At 35.9% G+C, this 25080-nt stretch overlaps 1 protein-coding gene across 1 annotated transcript in view; it reads right to left on the bottom strand.

Annotated features, from left to right (window-relative positions):
* Positions 1 to 4153: 4153 nt before the first annotated feature.
* LOC138315755 (protein disulfide-isomerase TMX3-like) overlaps positions 4154 to 25080 on the bottom strand; it is a 267210-nt gene continuing 246283 nt past the window's right edge. Inside the window, exons 11-14 of the mRNA XM_069257004.1 lie at positions 24424 to 24616; positions 14493 to 14561; positions 13926 to 14103; positions 4154 to 7197 (exon numbers count right to left, since the gene is read on the bottom strand). Coding sequence (XP_069113105.1) covers positions 7148 to 7197; positions 13926 to 14103; positions 14493 to 14561; positions 24424 to 24616 — 490 coding nt within the window. The 3' untranslated portion in view covers positions 4154 to 7147. The remainder of the gene's footprint in view (positions 7198 to 13925; positions 14104 to 14492; positions 14562 to 24423; positions 24617 to 25080) is intronic.

Raw genomic sequence — 25080 nt, 5'->3', positions numbered from 1 at the left:
ATAGCGGTTAATTCTGCTTATAACTGCCTGCACCAAAAAAGTGGTTAAACTGTATCACTAGTCGAAACAGGAGGTTCATATATTCCAAAGGTCAAAAAGAATCTGACATATTTTCACATACCTCAGAGTTTGTTCATGTATCATTCACATTTCTTTACTAAAAGGCCAAAAGGGCCGCAGTGCTGATAGTTGGGGTGTTCTGACCCATTACCACTATAGTCCTTCGCCTCTGGATTGAATACGACAGTTGCTAAAATGCATGTAATATTACTCCCTTAATACCTATACCAAACGCCTTCAGGATATTATAGGCAATGCATACTGTGAGGACATTCTGGCAGTTTTCTTTTGAATTCAATTTTATGTTCAAAAGTAGGATAATCTCAATTATAAAGAATAAAGTGCAAGACTGGGAATGCTATCTCTACCCCCGAAAGTCAGAGGTTATTGGAAAAGAATCTTTATTATAAGTAATAAAGAGATCAACACAAAAAAAACCCCAAATTCTGATGGAAAGAAGAAATTGTCAAGCTTTATTTCATAAACACCAGAAATATCAGTATCAAGCTATCTAGTATTGACCAGGATTACAATCAGATCAGTAACTCTAGAGAAGTGTTTACTGTCAAACCTCACTATCCTACATGTAACCATGTAAAAACTGATTGAATACAGCAGTTATGAGATAGTAAAATGATGTTTGAGGATAATCGGTCTCACCTTCGGGTGTTTGTTAAATCACAATCACCAGAAGTTAGGATTAATCCTACTCAAACAACATCATTTTACTGTCTCCAAACCACTGTATAAGTTTGAGTTGTCCACATTGGTGAGTTATATTGTTTGACTGGGACTACGGGTGGGGTATGGTTTCTGACCATGTATTTACATGGTCATTTCTGACCATGTATTTACATGGTCAGATACCATTGTGGCGGTTTATCCCCACCTAGGACCTAAGAATGCTGGATACAATTTTATGTTATTGAAACGTTTGTATTTCAATATAATTTTAAACTGTCGTTTTGTAATAAATGGCCAATTTCAATTCAAACTTTATTTGTTGGGTTGTTTTTCCCGATCTTTGGTCCAACAAGCTTGCCCTGTCTGAAGTTCACTGAGGTAATGTATAATTAACAATTAAAATGTAATTTTAATATATTTTATACATGCTGAAGGGATTACATTTGTTAGTATAGTCCCTAGGCTATGTACTTTATATTGTACTGTTTGTAAACAAAAGGAGGGCGCAGGGTGAAGGAGGTGATAGGTCACGCGCACTAATTTGCCTATATAACCTAATTACACTGTACGCAGTCATTCCAGCCTCTGCAGTAACCAATATGGACACTGGTCAAGGTCAGTTTGTTGCATGATTATATTTGAACCCGCCTCCCTCCCCTGCTTCCTCCAATTGTATTTTGTTCAAATTCATTTTTTAGGTGGGCAGTTTATCCCCACCTAGGACCTAAGAATGCTGGATACAATTTCATGTTATTGAAATGTTTGTATTTCAATATAATTTTAAATTGTCGTTTTGTAATAAATGGCCAATTTCAATTCAAACTTTATTTGTTGGGTTGTTTTTCCCGATCTTTGGTCCAACAAGCTCGCCCTGTCTGAAGTTCACTGAGGTCATGTATATATATACAGCCAAGCTTTGTTAAACTCAACTCTGGTAACTCCATGATCCTACTTTATTCTAGTTCTGAAGTTACAGGATCTATATAAAGTTGGTTCATATATTAAGAGTTTTATATGGTTCCGATGACCTTGAGACGCGGGCCCAACATCATAAAACTATTCTCAGACAGATGTTTTATAAGTATATGATTTTATATAAATTTGAGTAAAAAATCTGTCTGAGAAAGTTTTATGGTGCTGGGCCAAGGAGATTCAACTGTTCTTTCAAGTAGGAAATTAAATTTTTACAATTAATGTCATGATCAGATGATGAGCTTTTGATCCAAGTGATAAAGTTTGTAATTATAATTGAGGTCACTTTTTAAATCTTCTCACTTTATCATGACACAGAATTTGAAAGGTCAATTAGTTTAATATCTTATACAGTTGATGTGTGAAAATTCAAACCCTTGCGTTCCCTGTCCAAACTATCTGGAATATTAATTTTTCTGATTTCTAGATTCTGCATGTCTCCTAAGTCAGGAATCAAACCCCAATATATTTCTGTCCAGATTGCAAGTTTTCCAGGGACTATCAGCGTCTGAACTATTTCAGGACACTATAAATATTTTAATGTCGGAATCATAGATTGATTGTAAACCCATATATATATATTATTTACAACATGTATTCTCACATTCATACAACATTTCACGATGAATAGGTTTTTTATTACTCACAGTTATCTGCCCTTGTCCATAAGTATGAACAGTACAATTGAGCAAAAGCAAATAAAATGAATTTATGATGTTACACTCATCAATAGATTATAAATTATATATATATATTGTATCTATGTTCCTAGTAATTTAAATCAAAAACAAGGACAGATAACTTCGTTTAATGAAATACACAACAGCTTGCTGTCATACACAAACATTTTACCTGGTATTACATGCACATGTATACATAACATACTTTTGTTAATTATTTCATATTATTGGTATTACATGCACATGTATACATAACATACTTTTGTTAATTATTTCATATTATTGAAATTAGAAGGGGACATCCCTATTAATATAACAGGGCACATCCCTGATAATATAACAGGGGACATCCCTGATAATATCACATTAGGACATCCCTGATAATATAACAGGGAACATCCCTGATAATATAACAGGGGACATCCCTGATAATATAACAGGGAACATCCCTGATAATATAACATGGGACATCCCTGATAATATAACAGGGGACATCCCTGATAATATAACAGGGACATCCCTAATACAATATAACAGGAGGGACATCCCTGATAATATAACAGGGGACATCCCTGATAATATAACATGGGACATCCCTATTAATATAACAGGGCACATCCCTGATAATATAACAAGGACATCCCTGATAATATAACATTAGGACATCCCTGATAATATAACAGGGGACATCCCTGATAATATAACAGGGGACATCCCTGATAATATAACAGGGAACATCCCTGATAATATAACAAGGGACATCCCTGATAATATAACAGGGAACATCCCTGATAATATAACATGGGACATTCCTGATAATATAACAGGAGACATCCCTGATAATATAACAGGGAACATCCCTAATAATATAACATTAGGACATCCCTGATAATATAACAGGGGACATTCCTGATAATATAACATGGGACATCCCTGATAATATAACATGGGACATCCCTGATAATATAACATGGGACATCCCTGATAATATAACAGGGGACATCCCTGATAATATAACAGGGGACATCCCTGATAATATAACATGGGACATTCCTGATAATATAACAGGAGACATCCCTGATAATATAACATGGAACATCCCTAATAATATAACATTAGGACATCCCTGATAATATAACAGGGGACATTCCTGATAATATAACATGGGACATCCCTGATAATATAACATGGGACATCCCTGATAATATAACATGGGACATCCCTGATAATATAACATGGGACATCCCTGATAATATAACATGGACATCCCTAATAATATAACATTAGGACATCCCTGATAATATAACATGGGACATCCCTGATAATATAACATGGGACATCCCTGATAATATAACAGGGGACATCCCTGATAATATAACATTAGGACATCCCTGATAATATAACAGGGGACATCCCTGATAATATAACAGGGGACATCCCTGATAATATAACATGGGACATCCCTGATAATATAACAGGGGACATCCCTGATAATATAACATTAGGACATCCCTGATAATATAAACAAAGGACATCCCTGATAATATAACAGGGGACATCCCTGATAATATAACAGGGACATCCTGATAATATAACACAAGGACATCCCTGATAATATAACATGGGACATCCCTGATAATATAACAAGGGGACATTCCTGATAATATAACAGGGACATCCCTGATAATATAACACTAGGGACATCCCTGATAATATAACAAGGGACATCCCTGATAATATAACACTAGGGATCCCTGATAATATAACAAGGGACATCCCTGATAATATAACAGGGGACATCCCTGATAATATAACAGGGGACATCCCTGATAATATAACAGGGGACATCCCTGATAATATAACAGGGGACATCCATGATAATATACCAGGGGACATTCCTGATAATATAACACTAGGACATTCCTGATAATATAACACTAGGACATTCCTGATAATATAACACAAGGACATTCCTGATAATATAACAGGGGACATTCCTGATAATATAACAGGGGACATTCCTGATAATAGATATGTTCCCAGAGGTAACATTTTAAATTGTTACATTGATACTTAACAAAACATATACTGATTACACATAACATAAAACAATTAAGCAGAGTAAAAATATAAGCAAAACAAATAAAAAAAGATATCTCACAAGAAAAAAAGAATGCTTTAAGCAAAGTTGATAAATATAAGTTAGCTATCAACCCATGGAACACCACACTTACACATGAGTGAGGGACTGACTAAATCTGTGACACATTACACATTCATATTTCACACATTCATAAAGAAGGGTAGGGAATACACAAAATCCCAATACATGGAATATGTTTTAATATGGTCATTGCCATGGAGACAGTCATTGATAGATACATACAGATGATTATAGTTATTATTTATCCCCCACTATTGTAAATGTGATACTGGTGACCTCTATACAGTTGTGGCCAGTCACTACATGTACACTTACAACATCAAATAGGACAAACCATTTCTCATAACCAAGATACCATTCATAGGTCATAATAAAAAAATAGTTGGTGTATGTCAAAAACTAGAATGACAGAAAAGTGTACTTCATTTAATACAAAGTACTGCATAAAATGTAGTATAAATGTCAATTTGTCAAGGTCATTCATTTGAACAAACTTAGTAGTTGTTCACCCCAGCATGCTACAGACCCAATATCAGGTTTGTAGGCATACTGGTTAGTGTCAAAAAGTCGTTTTTAAGATTTTAGCCTATTTGACCCTTGTAATGTTGAATGAAGATCAAGATAAATAATTTGAACAAATTTAGTATAAGGCCATCCTTGCAAGTTAGTGACCCAATACATCAAGATTTCTGGGCCAAAAGACAATGCATGCAGTGACACAGCTTAACCTTACCTTCCCTTTGTGTGGATGAGGTAAAAAATTACACACACTCTGATGATGAAACAGACCACCTTACCTTTACACATAATTTCAAACTTAATTCTTAATGAACATGCTTATTTTAAAGCTTTAAAAAAAAAATCAAATATGCAAAAAACATCTGATCCAGAGCTTGCAGAAATGTTCATTGTTCTGATAAACACCCAATTTTTGTTTTAGGTAAACGAAGAGCTAACTATGGAACACACTTATCATTTTATAAAAAAATGAAGTACTAATAGCACCATATAAATTTTTTTTAGTAAAGTAAAATTAGCATATAAAGATATAGGGTTATAATAAAGATAAACATAAATAGGGTAGATATCAGTACAAAACACTACTACTATAAACTGGTTTAGCATCAAGTTACTCACTCATTTCTCGCAGCTAATTACAATGTTACAAACTAAACAAGAGTTGTCTTTCTTACAGCTGAAGCCATTTTTCTCTCCCATGTATTGCATGAAAGCCATGAAAACCATGGACTCAATTCTAAGAAAACCCAGCAAGTTTTACAGGCATGTTTCTGATGATATTTGAAGAATTTCTTTTTTAGAAGAGGAAAATAGTACCGAAACAAATATGCGTTTAATTGTTTTCAGAATTGTTTAGTAATATGTTAAAGCAAAAGTGAAAGTGAAAGTAAATAAAACCATGGACAGATTTAAATCTCTCTTCACACCTTCAGAATATTCTTGTGAAAAGAAATATTGTTTGTATCTTAACATCTTGGCATATCCGGACAACATGTCTAATGTTACAGATAGATGGAAACATATCACCAAGTACATGCATTCCCTATCATGTGTAAACAGGCAGATGTTTCAACAAGATTGCAGAGTTTGTGTAAACAAATAACCATTTTCAAAATAAACATCATCAAGAGGCCTGCCTCTAAAAGAAATTTGGTGATCATGATGAGGCATTTGTACTTAGTTGTCTAAGAAAGTATTCAGGCTGCAAATAAGATCTTATCTATATTGATTGATTAATAATTTTCTTTAATGTCTTAAAGTTGCTCAAATGAAAGCATTGTTCATAAAATTCAACATATATGGCATGCACAATAGCAGAGCTCATTGTTACCATAAAAAAATTCTAATATGTGATTTCTAAACATCAAATCTATCTTTATGCTGTTAAACATGATATTGCACTCAGTGACAGTGAAAAAAACATATTGCAACATGAATGAGCAAATATTGTTTAAATTCTATCATCGAGAGACGACATCCTACATACTTGGAGAGTCTCTATTTTAATGACTATTTATTCATGCCATTCATGTTCTGTCATTGTATATTACAGAGTTGTCTCCCTTGCAGGTAGGTGTAAAATGTGTCATCATTTTCTCTGAAAAATATTATGTAACAATCAGTAACCTACCAACAAGGGCAGATAATTCTGTAATATGCAAAAAATTTTAAGCATTTTGTTCTCAGGTTGTGAAATGGAAGTATATGATGAAAAGTAAAAGCAATTAGCTTCTAATAATTGTCATGAAGATCTATGAACTCAGATGACCAACAATTGCAATGTCAACCATGGACCTGATCTTCAGACATTTTTGGTTATCTTAATTTACTTATAATCATCTCCATGGAAACAAAATACCATATTACATTGTGAGTTTAATGATGTCACTTCCTGTAGAATACAATACATATTACTATGATCTTGATACAGTTTTTTGTTGGTGTGTAGTTGCTGTGAAATGTTGAAGGTGATGTAGTTTACCATGTAGTTTTTGAGAGCAATAAAATATATCCCATCATGCATCAGATCAATTGATAAGATTTACAGAGTTATCTTTCCCATCATGCATCACTCGGATTTCTCGTGTCCTGGCACTGCTTTGGGTTGGTCAGTATCACCTGAAAAAGAAAACAGGAGTTGTGAGAGACAAAAGATGGCAATTTTCCTGGAAAAGTATTTGTATTTTTTTAAATTGTGGAGAAACGATTGAAACAAGGTCAAGGACAGCAAATCTGTGAATCAAAATTAATCAACAATAAAGTACAAACAAACCTGACTATAAAGACCACACAAGAACAAGAGGCCCATGGGCCAAATATCGGGACTTTAGAACTCTTAGTTATTCACAAGAGGTCGTTTAAAGATTTCAGCCTATTCGACCCCTGTGAATGAAGGTGAATGTCATTTATTTGAACAAACTTTGTAGCCCTTTATCTCAGCATGCCACAGGCACAATATCTGGACCCTGGGCCTTTTGGTTATTGAGAAGAAGTTGTTTGAATACAAAATTTACGCACGGCAGACGGCGCACCACGACGGACGATGCATGATGACAATAGGTCATCCTCCTCTAAAAGGGCTTTAAAGTAAATTCATCTTTAAACACAGATCAAATTTTGTTGGGTTTTTTCCTGATAATGTAAACAAAATATTTTTCAAAGCCATTATTTCTGAAACTATCATGAAATTTTGATCAACATATATATATACCTACAGGTCAATCCTGTTATTCAATTCAAAGAAAAAGTTTTTCTGTAGTCCTAACAAACATAAACATAACATCTTGGTAACAACTTTTATTAGTATTCACCACCAGATTCTCTTGATGAGTTAGGGATATGCATACAGTACTTGTCACTATGAAATCTGATCCAACTCATCAAAATTTTATTGTAACTGTCTTTAATACATTCTGCAGTCACAGAATAAAACAACAGCATTTGTAAAATACCAATATTTATCCTCACGATTATTGAAACAGGTCTTTGTCAAGTTAGGAATATGCACAATGTGCATTTTATACATTTCACGAACATGCTGCCAAAAATCTAAACTATTAAATATGCCTCGCATTCAGAAGACACATTCCAGGCGTAACCCCATTTGTTTTCTTATTGGAGGGACATTTCTCACTGTGGGTGTTAATGCTGTGAAATCTCTAAGCAGCAATTACACAAATTATACATGTAGGGCAGGATTCTCCACTGTAACCACGGGTAGTTTATCCAGAATGCCGTAAAGGACCAGAAATATGCTTCTATAAACAAGAACATATGTGTTACCTTGATTAGTGCTATGTATAACTGTTGTAGACTAATAGTTAAACTTTTACCTTGAGGTGAAAGTCATGTTGACCTAGATACTTAAAACAGCTGACAACTTTATAGCTAGCTAGCTAAGTTTCCTCCTTCCTCTTTGTTTGTTATATGGCAATTGCATTGTCCTAGATTTAAAATTGTAATTACAGTAAAACACGGTTAAAACGAACCTCTGGGAACCAACAAAATCACTTCGTTATAAGCATAAGTCTGTATATATATACATGTTGTAGATATCTTATGATAACCTTGCTAGGGAATGAAAATAACTACATTATATACATAAAATCATTATAAGTGTGTTATACTGTACCTGATTATCTAGACAATTTTAGTTTTGTGTGTGGCGCAAGTGGCTGTTGTCTTTAATTTGATTACTCAAATAGCAGATGACCTATATTCCCTTGACCTTCTCAGCTTAATTGGCACAGGAGGTCACATTGACCTGGATTAATAAACAACAGATGACCTTGATTCCTCTACCCCGTCTAAGCATGCCCAACATCTGACTTAAGTGTGGCACAGGTGAAGGTCATATTGACCTTCAAACTTAAATAGTTGTTAATGTGTTTAAGACCTTCACATTTTAGCAGAGGTTTAGGTCACATTAACCTGGATTGATGAAAAGACAGATAACCAAAAGACTCATCTTAACCTTCAGAGTGTGCTACAGTTAGGTCAAGGTCAAATAGATCTACAAATTCTAAATCGCTAACAACCTTAATATCTTTTGACCTTCTCAGTGTTACATAGGTGAAGGTCACATAGACCAAATTAAACTTAAAACTCATGACAACCTAGATTCCGACCTTCAAACATAAGTTTAAAGTGAAAAGTTCACAATTGTTGACAGATTGTTATTTTGGTTTCTACACTAAATCAAAGATTGACTTAGCATTCTAGGATGTACACTATAAACTTCAAAAGTTACAAGTAAGGGCGGGAACCTCTCACCTGAACACCAAACCCTACAGGTAATTCATTTGTTAAGGATGGGCAGGTAAGACAGCAAGGTAGATTGTCTATTAATCTTAACAAGGACTGGAGGAAATATGCTAAGTACAGGAAGCTTTTTATCTTTTGATTTATATTTACACAGAATTGTGTAAATCAGTAGAAACAAAAAGTGTATTGTGTGTCCTTTAGCACCCTACCAGCAGCTACAGGGTTGTTAAAGGACATGTACAATTTACTTTACACACAGGTGTGACTGTAATGAAGGAACAGTACATGGTCTAAAAGCCAGATTATTTCTGTTGTGTCCTAATTTTTGCATGATGCTCGAATGCTGATGTCAGGATTCAATGACATTGTGAAAAAATTGTGACATTCACTGGATTTTGACTTTTGTCACATTTTGACATTCAGATTCTTTGAAATGTAGAGTGTTTGTAGTAATAATAAAAAGGTATGAGATTTTCTGAAACTTGTTTTGAAGTTTTAATTATTGTTCACCAAGGCTTGCAAAAAATAAACTTCTTAAGACTCATTTTATAAAATATCATATGAAATAAACATTCATTCACCTGTTTGCTGATTTTGGTGAAGATATAATCATGAAATTTGCAGCAAATGAGAAAAGAAAAATCCACTAATCATAAATTGAACAACTGGGCCCAGTTGTCCCCAAAACCAAACACCTGAATTGTTGATATAAACAGGAATATCAACACTAGTCCATCACTGTAGACTTGGCTAAGGAATAGGATTTAATTCCCAAAGCCTTCTTGGAAGAGGCAACACTTAACTTAGGGCCAAAAGCAAGGTATAAACATAGACGGGAGAAAGTTAATTATGACAGCTCCAAAAGGATAAAGATTTTTGGGATCATATGAGCACAAGATTTCATGCCAGTAATGAGATATAGAAGCTTGGCAATGTACTTTTGTTTTTACATTTTGAAATATGTATTTTTATTAGAAATGGATTGACTTTGATTATTTTCTGTCTGAATAGCACATGTTTTTTCTTCAGTAGCAACGATACTTCTTGCCAGTCCATCAGGTGTTTATTATAATGTCTTTCAAGCCAAATTTAAAGTGCCAACGCGGTGTGAAGATGTCTTAAAAAACCAAAAAACAACATAAAAAACAACAACAAAAATGGTGATAATTAACTGTCACATTAATTAGAAAACTGCTCCTTGATGGCTGATAATTCGTTTTGCCAACTCTAATCACACTCAAACTAACTGCTGTGGATTCTTACATAATGACAATTATTAAAAAATATCCAACTTATGTGCATGCCAGCTCGTGATTTGAAATAACATAGCACTAAAGGGAAAAAATCTACAGTGTGTTGATCCACTAGTGTGAGTGATGTAACATATATACAGAAACTTTAATTTATTTATAACATCTTCCTCGCTGCCAACACCAATATCAGTTAAAACTTCAATTGACTATTAGTCATTTCAATTAAAGAAATAAAGATTCTTGACATTTTCTAATTGCTTACTTGTGGTTACTTGAAACTTATGAGAGGTCAATTCTGTTTTGTAGTGTGACCTCACCGAAATTCCATATAACTATGTGTTTATTTACCATTTATCCAAATTTACCATAATAACATTAAGCCAACATAAACTGTTTTAATCTTTAGTGACAGAGAAACAATAAGTTATAGATATGGTGGATATTGCAACACAAGATAGAATTTCAGTAACCATGCATAGGGCATCTATTCATTGCCAACCCTCCCTATTTTGGAGGGAAACTCGATTTTTAACCCTATGTTAGCAAGTCCAAATTCTTAAATATTCAAAATGTAACAAATCTGACTATACCATCAGAAAGCACAGGTCAAAATATGCAAAAATTAACCTGTAATTTTTTCATAGGGGGATATTTAGTAGACTTTCTTGAGGTTAAAATTTTAAACACATGAAATTACCCCCATGGAAATTTAAAAAATTGGTAAGTATGCAGCGGATTGCTAAACAGGGTACTGTTAAATTAAATGACTAAACACCAAAGGGTATGTAGCCAGGTACGCGTGTGATCCAGTTCAATGTCGAAGCAATCATTGTAGCATACACAATACAAAATGTGTGGTAGCCAGGCAGTTTGATTGACAGCAGGTCATCTGTTAATTTTTCTATGAAAGTTTGTCATAATTAACATTAACATTAGGAGAAAATTTGACTATTATCATTCAAAAGGCTTTATTGGTCCTTTTTAAAAGTGTATATATTTGGATATATTGAGCAAAAAGTAATATGAAGAATAGATCACTGATTGCTTGGGCTTAACATATCCTTCTGGGCTAGCCAAGTCTATTACCGTAGTCGCTGTAATTAGCGCCCAGGGCACTTACTACCTTTCTATCATAAGATTGCATGATTGTGTGATAGTACTAGTGTATCGACTCACTGTAGTAGATTACATCACTACATGTTACAGATGAAGTGTCTATGTAACACGCATTGTGATTGGCTGAGTTGATCTAAAAATAGAAGAGAAAACGTGTGTGCACAATAAACCTGTTTCAGTGAAATACGAAATATAATACAGTTTTTTATACCAAAGATTTCTCTTTTTTATGTTAATCTCAAACATATCCACACAGTCCATAATAGAGGCTAAGTTTCGAATCAGAAAGGTAGACAGGGCATCAATGATAGCTAATTCTGTGAACTTGGATATATACGACTGATTTTTGCGAAGCTGGATTTCATGGCATTAAATACGTACTAAACATTGTACTGTGGAGAGTATGGTGGTTGGAAGATTATCCATCACAATTATATCTCTGTTCGCAAACACAGGATTTCCAAAATCATTATTGCTTCGTCGAAGAATTTAATCATTTCTAATGCATTTGAAGTAAATGTCTCCACATAATCCGCAGCCAGGCTTTCTTCTGTCACATGTGCTACAATGTGTATTCAAAAGGTGTACTATGAAAAAAACCACCCCTGATCAAAACAGTCATGTATATTTTTACAGCGCAAATTCTATATCAGCGTTATTTTTTTTACAGACTGTAATACTTCTATTTTACAAATATTTGTTTTTCAGAAGCTTATTTATTTGAACATTTGTAATTGTTTCGCACACTTACAACGTCCCGATTGCACAAATAGGGGCCATTTTAAAATGGGGTATTTTTTTGCGGATGCAGAATTAGGTTGGGTAACGTTTATATTTATATGCACACTGTCAGCCAATCACAATGCGGGTTACACAGACACTTCACCTGTAATATGTAGCGATGTAATCTACTACAGAGAGTCGATACACTAGTGCTTCAGCACAATCGTACAATCTTATGATAGAACGGCAGTAAATTATTGAAACAAACTTTTATTGGTGTACCAAAATGTCAGTTTTGGACGAAAAAAAAGTCAGCCATATCTAAAAATTTTCTGTACTCATAGTACATAACTCTTTACAGTAAACATGCATATGCCTTTTATCCTGTGAGATACTTTATTTTGTTGTGATTCACATGTAAAACACTCACAAGTTCAAGTATTATGGAATGCAATGCTGATGTTAGAGGCATCACATGTTGTAAAACATTGTTAAATTCATGAGATGTGAGTGTTCATACTCTTTCTTCAGACAAACGAGGGGCGCTTATAGGGGGAGGGGTGCTAATTACGATGAATAAGGTACATTAAAGAATGGATGAAGCAGTATCATTAAATCTCTGTATAAAATCAAATACTAACTGTAGAAATATCATTAATGAGGAACCACTGTAATTGCATTAATAAAAGCTGATCTTATATCATTTCTTCTTTTAATATTTTACTGAAACCATTTGAGAATTGCTGGAAATGTTCATTTGATTCAGATGTTTAATGACATTTACTTGATCTTTTGAATAATGCTTGAAATGTTAATTTGATTCAGATGCTGAATGTTATTTCAAAGGTTATTTCAAAGTTCATCTTTATGAATAGATCAGATCAGAGTCATTAGGATATTTTAGTTTAAAAGACACTATTACACCTGAAGTTGGTAAATAAATAACTTGTGCAGACCAGAACCCTATTCTTAAGAAAAACGAAACCTAAGAGCTTGTCAGGACTAGTTTATTAAATCATTTAGAGCAACAAAAGCGTTTTGAAAAATAGGCTTTGCATACCACATATTTCATTCTGGAATTCCCAAGAAACCAACCATGTTGTTTTTCAAGCTCAATCTATTTAGATATGGATCAACCTTCGAAGATTTACTAGCTCTGGGTGTGTACTGGGGGTACTTCAGGAGGGAGAGAATTAAGCCAAGCATATCAAGGGAAACAATCTATGTATATCCCTGTAATGCCCATGTAAACATAATTATTCTTAACTCATGTGACATATACAATCAACAAATCAGAGACTTCATTCTGACCAGATGACTATTGACCATTGACTTTGAATGAAAGACAATTTTACTTTTCATATTTTTTTTTTTACTTATAATATCATATTTAGTTTAAAAGTTTTTTTTCCTATCCTGAGAACCATTGATCTCAAAAGGTGATTTTATCCTGAATTTGGATCATTATTATTGTATCATCCAATTGCTTACCAGACTGTACTTGACCTTGAGGTAAAAGTTCATGTTCTTCATCTGATTGTTCATCTTCACTCTCAGGTAAATCATCCACAGTATCCATACAACACAGGCTATAGCAGACGACACTAATCACAGTTGTGGGGAGGCCAAACATCAAAAGGAACAGCCATCGAGAAGACTGCCACACTCCCTAGGAAATACAGTATCTTACTATAAATAAAATGGTCACTAGTGTCTATCCCCATTATATTGTTTTGCACTTGGACAATGGTAATGGTCAAATTAATTTTGCATTTGTTATGATTTTTTTTACTTGATTTAAGATCATATACTTTAAATTTTAAGGTTTTAATGTATACAAATATCTCTTGATCGGCCAGATGTAAGCATGCAAGGGGTCTTAGAGTGGAAGGAAACCAGAGTACTTTGAGAAAATCCCCCACAATGGGACAATGGTAACCGTAACTGTTTTATCGCAGATTTATTTGTGGCAAGCTTGGTGGCTTAACCACTAACCCACCCAATCACTCCCAAAAATAAAAATAAAAAAAACCAACCAAATAATAGAATATAACCTACCACCACCATGACAATGAGATCGTAGAAAACTCTCTTCAGTCTCTGGAAAAATCCTGTCCCTCCCAGTGCCTGAAAAACACAAGAAGAATTCATTGTTTCAAATGCACACAAATAAAAAGTATCCTCATTTTAATGCATATGAATATGCGACATATATTGTATTTACATTTAAATCAAACTAGTCGATACAAAATTCTCCCAAGAAGTAAGCTAGAAACTTGTGGCCTAGGGGGAACCTACAGATGAACTTTGAAACAGATCCCTTCAGTACTTTCTGCGAAATAGCGGTAATAAACTTTAACCATCAAATCAAAGTTGGCAGCCAGCTAGTCCGCAATCTTGTTAACCGAATGGTCCAAAAATGCAAAATGCACAACTAGGGTCGTAGGGAAACCTACATATGAAATTTGAAAAAGATCCCTTTTACCAAAATCCAAGATAGTGGCGATCGACCATATTGTTTACAAATCGACCCCAAAATACAATATGCACAACTAGGGTCCCTGGGGAAGCTACATATAAAATTTGAGAAAGATCCCTTCAGTACTTTCTGAAAAACAGCGGTAACAAGAATTGTTAATGAATGGACGGACAACATACCACGGACGAAAGGCGATTTGAATAGCCCCCTCCCATCTGATGATGGTGGGCTAAAAAAATAATACAGAAAGCCTTGATATTTGTCAAGATAACATTTTATGATTTTAGATTTTATCTTTTGAGATATCAATATCCATGATTATCTGCATCATCATAATTCAGATCAGTGTATCTATTTTAATGAGTCCTGCATTAAAAGTATCACTATGAATCAAAGATGAATTGCAATTTTATTGACAAAAAGCAGCTGTTTATTAAAGCGTATCAAAGTTATAAATTATGTCCATTGATTTTCAAATTTTGTTTCATGATAAATATGACTGATAAAAATTTAATGTCAGCACTGACGGAATGGTTTAGAATGTCTAAATATAAATATGATTTTCTCCCAGATCTGATATCAGCAGAATTTTACGAGAAGAAGTTACCATTTTATACTATATATTTGATATTACTGTAAAACTTTTCAAGTTCATTTTAATTTCAAAATATCATCTTATTTGAAAGTCAATATTATGCAATATGTTATGAATTATGATATTGTGTATATCTGATGACTGATTTAAGTACCAAGGATAAAAAACCCCAGGTCTCCCTCGGAGTGTTTCACCTTTTATTACTAATTATAGCTATCTGATGACTTTTGTCAAATGTAGATAGCAAAATTCACCATTAAAGTCATTCCTATAAATGAAACTCTAATCGTAACATTTCAATTCTGTATCAATATTTATCACTGCAAAATCTGTTAAAGTCATTTCCTTTAAATATCAAGTTTGAAATGAGTTTGCTATATCCCCTACCCCATCACATAGTGTATGATATGGCCTACTTACTTTCAATGGTATTAGGTTATGTAACAAGTAGAGAAACAGCGGGAACCTCACCCCAGGAAAAACAACACCACAGCATTCTGTTTTAGGTTTTAGATAAATTAAAAGTGCTATGTACTTAAACCAAACCTTTAGAACAACACTTTGGAGACCCCTTCTGATTCCTGTATTTACTAATGTGTTAACTTATACACTGTGTTGTAAACATTAACATAGAACAATGGTGAAACAGATTCTATTTTACAATGGACTCTACTGAGTTGAACTTGGATACTTCTAGAAAATACAGGTTTACTTTCAAATGAAAGAGAATCCTTGACAATATTGTCCTGTTAAATATTTCCTGGACAACATACTAAAATCAAGATAATTTGATAACATTCATCTTTAATTAGTGATTGACCAATCACTGGACAGTTTGTAGCCACACCTCATGCTGGCACACGTGTTGTGTACTCATTCAATGTCGCAGTACATGTTTTAGTATACACAGTACAAAATGTTAAGTCACTTGCGGTGCCCAGGCAGTTAGACTAAGACAACTGGCGAACAATCAATAACTAAATGACTTAAAAACACCCAGGTTCACCTTTGATCATTAATGCTCTCTCATAATGGTTCATTTGAAAGGTCTTCCTATAATCAGAAGTTAATCCACCAACATTAATAACTTAAAGGAATTCCATAACTTAAAATTCTCTATAAGAATGCATCACAGAAGTAAATGATTATTTTAATTTTTACCTGTAGATTTCCCCTAACTTCTGTAATGCTTTTTGATGTAGAACTTTAAGCTAAAGGAATTCATTAAAGTTAAGGAATGGTGATAAAACTTGATCCTGCATGATTGACAAGTATCCCTAAAATATGATGACCAAATGAGGAAATACTCAAAATGACTGTTGGCCCCTGGTGAATTAGAATTACCAAATGACTGAGGTTGGCCCCTGGTGAATTAGGAATAACCAAATGACTGAGTTGGCCCCTGGTGAATTAGGAATAACCAAATGACTGAGGTTGGCCCCTGGTGAATTAGGAATTACCAAATGACTGAGTTGGCCCCTGGTGAATAAGGAATTACCCAAATAACTGAGGTTGGCACTGGTGAATAAGGAATTACCAAATGACTGAAGTTGGCCCCTGGTGAATTAGGAATTACCCAAATGACTGAGTTGGCCCCTAGTGAATAAGGAATTACCCATATGACTAAGTTGCCCCTGGTGAATTAGGAATCACCCAAATGACTGAGTTGGCCCCTGGTGAATTAGGAATTACCCAAATGACTGAGTTGGCCCCTGGTGAATAAGGAATTGCCCAAATGACTAAGTTGGCCCCTGGTGAATTAGGAATTACAGAGGATTCCGCTTATTTGCATAGGTCATTTTCCAGAAGAACATTTGCAAATAACCGGAGTATTCGAATAGGCGGAGATGACATTTTGCACCTCCGTTTGACCCCACACATATGTATGTGAATAGGCAAATAGATATCATTTCGTTTACTTGATAAATACGTAAATTATTTACACTTAAAACGAACCACAAGTAATTATTTTCGAAGTTGTAAATCGATTTTAATTGTTTAATAACAAAAAATATTCCAATATTAGATTCTTGTTTACGTTAGATCGACACATGAATATTTGAGAAACAGCTAAACGATCGATATCAAATGCAATTAGATTCTACTAAACAGGATTAGATTTGTGTCTAAAATTCTGAACCTAAATAATAAACAAATTTACGTACATTTGCCTGGCAAAATGAACTAACGATCGTGATTAAACTTCAAAGTGCCCATCAACTAGTAGTGTTGCTTTTACACATGTGCATATGAATTCGAAAATGGCGGCAGGTGATGAAGCCATGCTTTCATTCGACCTAAATGTCTTTTGAGAATTCTCCCTGTATTGTTGATCTATACGGCCAATAGCTTGATAACATTTCAGAAATTAATGAATATTCAAGTAGCTATGAAACAATTAACGTAGCAAGTATCTTTTGTATCCTAAGCTTACATACTGTACGAAACTTGCGGTAGTCATTGTACGCCGACTTTGCATGCTTTTATGTCTCGTTCAACGAGACGCTTGATACGCACATGTCTGTCGTAGTCAACAAGACTCTGGTTGAACGAGACTACTCATGAATGGCGATTGTTGTAAGGAAGCATGGTTTCTCCAACCGATCGCGAACTAATTTAAGGTACGTTACGTTCATAAATAAACATATTTGAAAGTGCAAATACTTTAATTAGATGTTTGAGTCAGTGAATATACTAAAGTTATGATCAACCGCTGCTGATGTAAATCGTAACAGCGTCGAATACCTTTGCAGATTCCTGCATAAAATAACAAGCCATACTATAACGTTAATCTGTTAAATTGAAAAATATTCGATTTTATTTTTAGAATTTCCCAAATATTTTATTCAAATAACCGGAGGTCATGTAAAAGTCTATGCAAATACACGGAGTTGAAAAACAAAGATAAAGAAGGAAAAAATCGGGACCGCAGAATTTTATGCAAATAACCGAAATATTCGAATAACCATTATTCGATTATGTGGAGTCCTCTGTACTGAAATGACTAAATTGGCCCCTGGTGAATTAGGAATTACCGAAATGACTGAGTTGGCCCCTGGTGAATTAGAAATTACTGAAATGACTTAGTTGGCCCCAGGTGAACTTTGAATTACCAACTGACTGAGTTGGCCCCTGGTAAATTAGCAATTACTCAAATGACTGAGTTGGCCCCTGGTGAAGTAGGAATTACTCAAATGACTGAGTTGGCCCCTGGTAAATTAGGAATTACCCAAATGACTGAGTTGGCCCCTGGTGAATTAGGAATTACCCAAATGACTGAGTTGGCCCCTGGTAAATTTGGAATTAACCAAATGACTGTGTTGGCCATTGGTGAATTAGTAATTACCCAAATGACTGAGTTGGCCCTGGTGAATTAGGAATTACCCAAATGACTGAGTTGGCCCCTGGTGAATTTGGAATTAACCAAATGACTGTGTTGGCCACTGGTGAATTAGTAATTACCCAAATGACTGTGTTGGCCACTGGTGAATTAGTAATTACCCAAATGACTGTGTTGGCCACTGGTGAATTAGGAATTACCCAAATGACTGTGTTGGCCACTGGTGAATTAGTAATTACCCAAATGACTGTGTTGGCCACTGGTGAATTAGGAATTACCCAAATGACTGTGTTGGCCACTGGTGAATTAGGAATTACCCAAATGACTGTGTTGGCCACTGGTGAATTAGTAATTACCCAAATGACTGTATTGGCCACTGGTGAATTAGTAGTTACCCAAATGACTGTGTTGGCCACTGGTGAATTAGTAATTACCCAAATGACTGTGTTGGCCACTGGTGAATTAGTAATTACCCAAATGACTGTGTTGGCCACTGGTGAATTAATAATTACCCAAATGACTGTGTTGGCCACTGGTGAATTAGTAATTACCCAAATGACTGTGTTGGCCACTGGTGAATTAGTAATTACCCAAATGACTGAGTTGGCCACTGGTGAATTAGTAATTACCCAAATGACTGTGTTGGCCACTGGTGAATTAGTAATTACCCAAATGACTGAGTTGGCCCTGGTGAATTAGGAATTACCCAAATGACTGAGTTGGCCACTGGTGAATTTGGAATTACCCAAATGAATGAGTTGGCCCCTGGTGAATTAGTAATTACCCAAATGACTGTGTTGGCCACTGGTGAATTAGTAATTACCCAAATGACTGAGTTGGCCCTGGTGAATTAGTAATTACCCAAATGACTGAGTTGGTCCCTGGTGAATTAGTAATTACCCAAATGACTGAGTTGGCCACTGGTGAATTAGTAATTACCCAAATGACTGTGTTGGCCACTGGTGAATTAGTAATTACCCAAATGACTGAGTTGGCCACTGGTGAATTAGTAATTACCCAAATGACTGAGTTGGCCCTGGTGAATTAGTAATTACCCAAATGACTGTGTTGGCCACTGGTGAATTACTAATTACCCAAATGACTGTGTTGGCCCTGGTGAATTAGAAATTACTCAAATGACTGTGTTGGCCCTGGTGAATTAGAAATTACTGAAATGACTTAGTTGGCCCCAGGTGAACTTTGAATTACCAAATGACTGAGTTGGCCCCTGGTAAATTAGCAATTACTCAAATGACTGTGTTGGCCCCTGGTGAAGTAGGAATTACTCAAATGACTGAGTTGGCCCCTGGTAAATTAGGAATTACCCAAATGACTGAGTTGGCCCCTGGTAAATTTGGAATTAACCAAATGACTGTGTTGGCCATTGGTGAATTAGTAATTACCCAAATGACTGAGTTGGCCCTGGTGAATTAGGAATTACCCAAATGACTGAGTTGGCCCCTGGTGAATTTGGAATTAACCAAATGACTGTGTTGGCCACTGGTGAATTAGTAATTACCCAAATGACTGTGTTGGCCACTGGTGAATTAGTAATTACCCAAATGACTGTGTTGGCCACTGGTGAATTAGGAATTACCCAAATGACTGTGTTGGCCACTGGTGAATTAGTAATTACCCAAATGACTGTGTTGGCCACTGGTGAATTAGGAATTACCCAAATGACTGTGTTGGCCACTGGTGAATTTGGAATTAACCAAATGACTGTGTTGGCCACTGGTGAATTAGTAATTACCCAAATGACTGTATTGGCCACTGGTGAATTAGTAGTTACCCAAATGACTGTGTTGGCCACTGGTGAATTAGTAATTACCCAAATGACTGTGTTGGCCACTGGTGAATTAGTAATTACCCAAATGACTGTGTTGGCCACTGGTGAATTAGTAATTACCCAAATGACTGTGTTGGCCACTGGTGAATTAGTAATTACCCAAATGACTGTGTTGGCCACTGGTGAATTAGTAATTACCCAAATGACTGAGTTGGCCACTGGTGAATTAGTAATTACCCAAATGACTGTGTTGGCCACTGGTGAATTAGTAATTACCCAAATGACTGTGTTGGCCACTGGTGAATTAGTAATTACCCAAATGACTGAGTTGGCCCTGGTGAATTAGGAATTACCCAAATGACTGAGTTGGTCCCTGGTGAATTAGTAATTACCCAAATGACTGAGTTGGCCACTGGTGAATTAGTAATTACCCAAATGACTGAGTTGGCCCTGGTGAATTAGGAATTACCCAAATGACTGAGTTGGTCCCTGGTGAATTAGTAATTACCCAAATGACTGAGTTGGCCACTGGTGAATTAGTAATTACCCAAATGACTGAGTTGGCCCTGGTGAATTAGTAATTACCCAAATGACTGTGTTGGCCACTGGTGAATTACTAATTACCCAAATGACTGTGTTGGCCCTGGTGAATTAGAAATTACTGAAATGACTTAGTTGGCCCCAGGTGAACTTTGAATTACCAAATGACTGAGTTGGCCCCTGGTAAATTAGCAATTACTCAAATGACTGAGTTGGCCCCTGGTGAAGTAGGAATTACTCAAATGACTGAGTTGGCCCCTGGTAAATTAGGAATTACCCAAATGACTGAGTTGGCCCCTGGTAAATTTGGAATTAACCAAATGACTATGTTGGCCATTGGTGAATTAGTAATTACCCAAATGACTGAGTTGGCCCTGGTGAATTAGGAATTACCCAAATGACTGAGTTGGCCCCTGGTGAATTTGGAATTAACCAAATGACTGTGTTGGCCACTGGTGAATTAGTAATTACCCAAATGACTGTGTTGGCCACTGGTGAATTAGTAATTACCCAAATGACTGTGTTGGCCACTGGTGAATTAGGAATTACCCAAATGACTGTGTTGGCCACTGGTGAATTAGTAATTACCCAAATGACTGTGTTGGCCACTGGTGAATTAGGAATTACCCAAATGACTGTGTTGGCCACTGGTGAATTAGGAATTACCCAAATGACTGTGTTGGCCACTGGTGAATTAGGAATTACCCAAATGACTGTGTTGGCCACTGGTGAATTAGTAATTACCCAAATGACTGTGTTGGCCACTGGTGAATTAGTAATTACCCAAATGACTGTGTTGGCCACTGGTGAATTAGTAATTACCCAAATGACTGTGTTGGCCACTGGTGAATTAGTAATTACCCAAATGACTGTGTTGGCCACTGGTGAATTAGTAATTACCCAAATGACTGTGTTGGCCACTGGTGAATTAGTAATTACCCAAATGACTGAGTTGGCCACTGGTGAATTAGTAATTACCCAAATGACTGTGTTGGCCACTGGTGAATTAGTAATTACCCAAATGACTGAGTTGGCCCTGGTGAATTAGGAATTACCCAAATGACTGAGTTGGCCACTGGTGAATTTGGAATTACCCAAATGAATGAGTTGGCCCCTGGTGAATTAGTAATTACCCAAATGACTGTGTTGGCCACTGGTGAATTAGTAATTACCCAAATGACTGAGTTGGCCCTGGTGAATTAGGAATTACCCAAATGATATTGGTCTGACTGAGTTGGTCCCTGGTGAATTAGTAATTACCCAAATGACTGAGTTGGCCCTGGTGAATTAGGAATTACCCAAATGACTGAGTTGGCCCCTGGTGAATTTGGAATTAACCAAATGACTGTGTTGGCCACTGGTGAATTAGTAATTACCCAAATGACTGTGTTGGCCACTGGTGAATTAGTAATTACCCAAATGACTGTGTTGGCCACTGGTGAATTAGTAATTACCCAAATGACTGTGTTGGCCACTGGTTGAATTAGGAATTACCCAAATGACTGTGTTGGCCACTGCTGAATTAGGAATTACCCAAATGACTGTGTTGGCCACTGGTGAATTAGTAATTACCCAAATGACTGTGTTGGCCACTGGTGAATTAGTAATTACCCAAATGACTGTGTTGGCCACTGGTGAATTAGTAATTACCCAAATGACTGTGTTGGCCACTGGTGAATTAGTAATTACCCAAATGACTGAGTTGGCCACTGGTGAATTAATAATTACCCAAATGACTGTGTTGGCCACTGGTGAATTAGTAATTACCCAAATGACTGTGTTGGCCACTGGTGAATTAGTAATTACCCAAATGACTGAGTTGGCCACTGGTGAATTAGTAATTACCCAAATGACTGTGTTGGCCACTGGTGAATTAGTAATTACCCAAATGACTGAGTTGGCCCTGGTGAATTAGGAATTACCCAAATGACTGAGTTGGCCACTGGTGAATTTGGAATTACCCAAATGAATGAGTTGGCCCCTGGTGAATTAGTAATTACCCAAATGACTGTGTTGGCCACTGGTGAATTAGTAATTACCCAAATGACTGAGTTGGCCCTGGTGAATTAGGAATTACCCAAATGACTGAGTTGGTCCCTGGTGAATTAGTAATTACCCAAATGACTGTGTTGGCCTCTGGTGAATTAGTAATTACCCAAATGACTGAGTTGGCCACTGGTGAATTAGTAATTACCCAAATGACTGAGTTGGCCCTGGTGAATTAGTAATTACCCAAATGACTGAGTTGGCCACTGGTGAATTAGTAATTACCCAAATGACTGTGTTGGCCACTGGTGAATGACAAGTCATGAGGTATCGGACTGTCAACTTAAGTCTAAGAGCCTTAACATAGAAGGCTACTGGGTTGACTACAGAAGAAGACTAGTTCACCTTTTTCCAATGTCTGAGAGTTATAGATATACCCGGTATGCCAAATTGAATGTGCCATTTGCAAAAAAAGTGTAGCACCTAATCATTCCAATTGATAGGTTCATGCAGTTTATTCCACATGGTTATTTATTTTATTATTTTGAAATCTTTTCAGATCATACAAGTATTTCGAACACGTATATGCCTGTTTTACCACTCCTACACATCAGCTGATCCTATGAAATATCTCAGCTTAATCTGTGTTGATAGAGTAAAACCTGTTTATTTACATCACTCCTTTAGAAACATTTTATCATATATATTGTAGAATTGTGGTTGACCGCCATCACACTAGAGTCAGATTCCATTTAGTAACTATCTGACAAGTGATAGGGAGAGTCTATCAACTACCTAGCAACGACATCCAAGGATTGGTGAAATCTGGGAATAATAATGTCTTTGTCTCTACAAGGAAGTGAAATTCTTCAAAATTAATTTTAAAAATACTGTCTTATCATTACAGATAATAAGAATTACACATGGTCAGAAGTATGACCAAAGTCTGCCGACAGGGAAACTATTCTTATCACTATATTGTGAGCTTCACTGACCTTCACTGACCTTCAAATCAAAATTTGAATGTAATTGCCACTGACCTCCACACAAAAATATTAAATATATAAAAGACCTTGACTTTGAGTGACCTTCATTCTTTAACAATACAAGATGACCTTGAATATGACGATCTTGCATACAGACACTACAATGCAACCTCACCTCCAAACTTCAAACACCAATTTGCCAAAGACCATTCATATCACACCAGTATTTTCACCTTGCCTACAACCTTGACACCACAATGTGACCTTGACTTACTTGTTCCTTTTCGTCGCGGACATCCTCCAGATACTGCATGAGCTGTTGTATGGTGAAGTCCTGTACAGGTTTGGAGGGGATGTAGTAGTAGTGGGTGGTAGGGTTCAGTAACATCAGTGTAGGACCCTTCATAAACGACATGGCTATACTGTTTACTGTCTCCATGTCGGACATCCACAGGAACTGGAATCCACTGGAACATACACAGCAAAAAGTGAGGATACTATCAAAGATGTAGGTTAGATACTGGTGCTTATATTATCTTCCATTTCAAATCTGTCACATTTTAAAAGTCAGGGAAAAGCCAGAGGTCTCTGAGCAAAACAACTGAATAATGGTCAGTAACTGGCAGGGCAAATCTTTTGCCCTTATGGTAAAAAGATTTAACATTAACTATAAGATGTGTTTTATGAAACAAGAGATCCCAGAGGGATCTTGGCGCCCATCAATGAATAATCTATGTCTGACAATGGAAAGAGGGATCTTTTCTCTGCTTTCAAAACTTTTGCAAACATTTTGTTGACCGATCGATCCAAAAACGCATTAGGCACAACTAGAGCCCTAGGGGAACCTACATATGAAATTTGAGAAAGATCCCTTCAGTACTTTGTGAGATATACCAATAACAATCTTAAACTATCAAAATCCAAGATGGCT

The sequence above is a fragment of the Argopecten irradians genome, chromosome 2 (assembly GCF_041381155.1).
Source record: "Argopecten irradians isolate NY chromosome 2, Ai_NY, whole genome shotgun sequence".
In the NCBI taxonomy this organism is placed as follows: Eukaryota; Metazoa; Mollusca; class Bivalvia; order Pectinida; family Pectinidae; genus Argopecten; species Argopecten irradians.
Note: the sequence above shows the minus strand (reverse complement) of the source record. Positions and strands in the feature narration are given on the sequence as shown.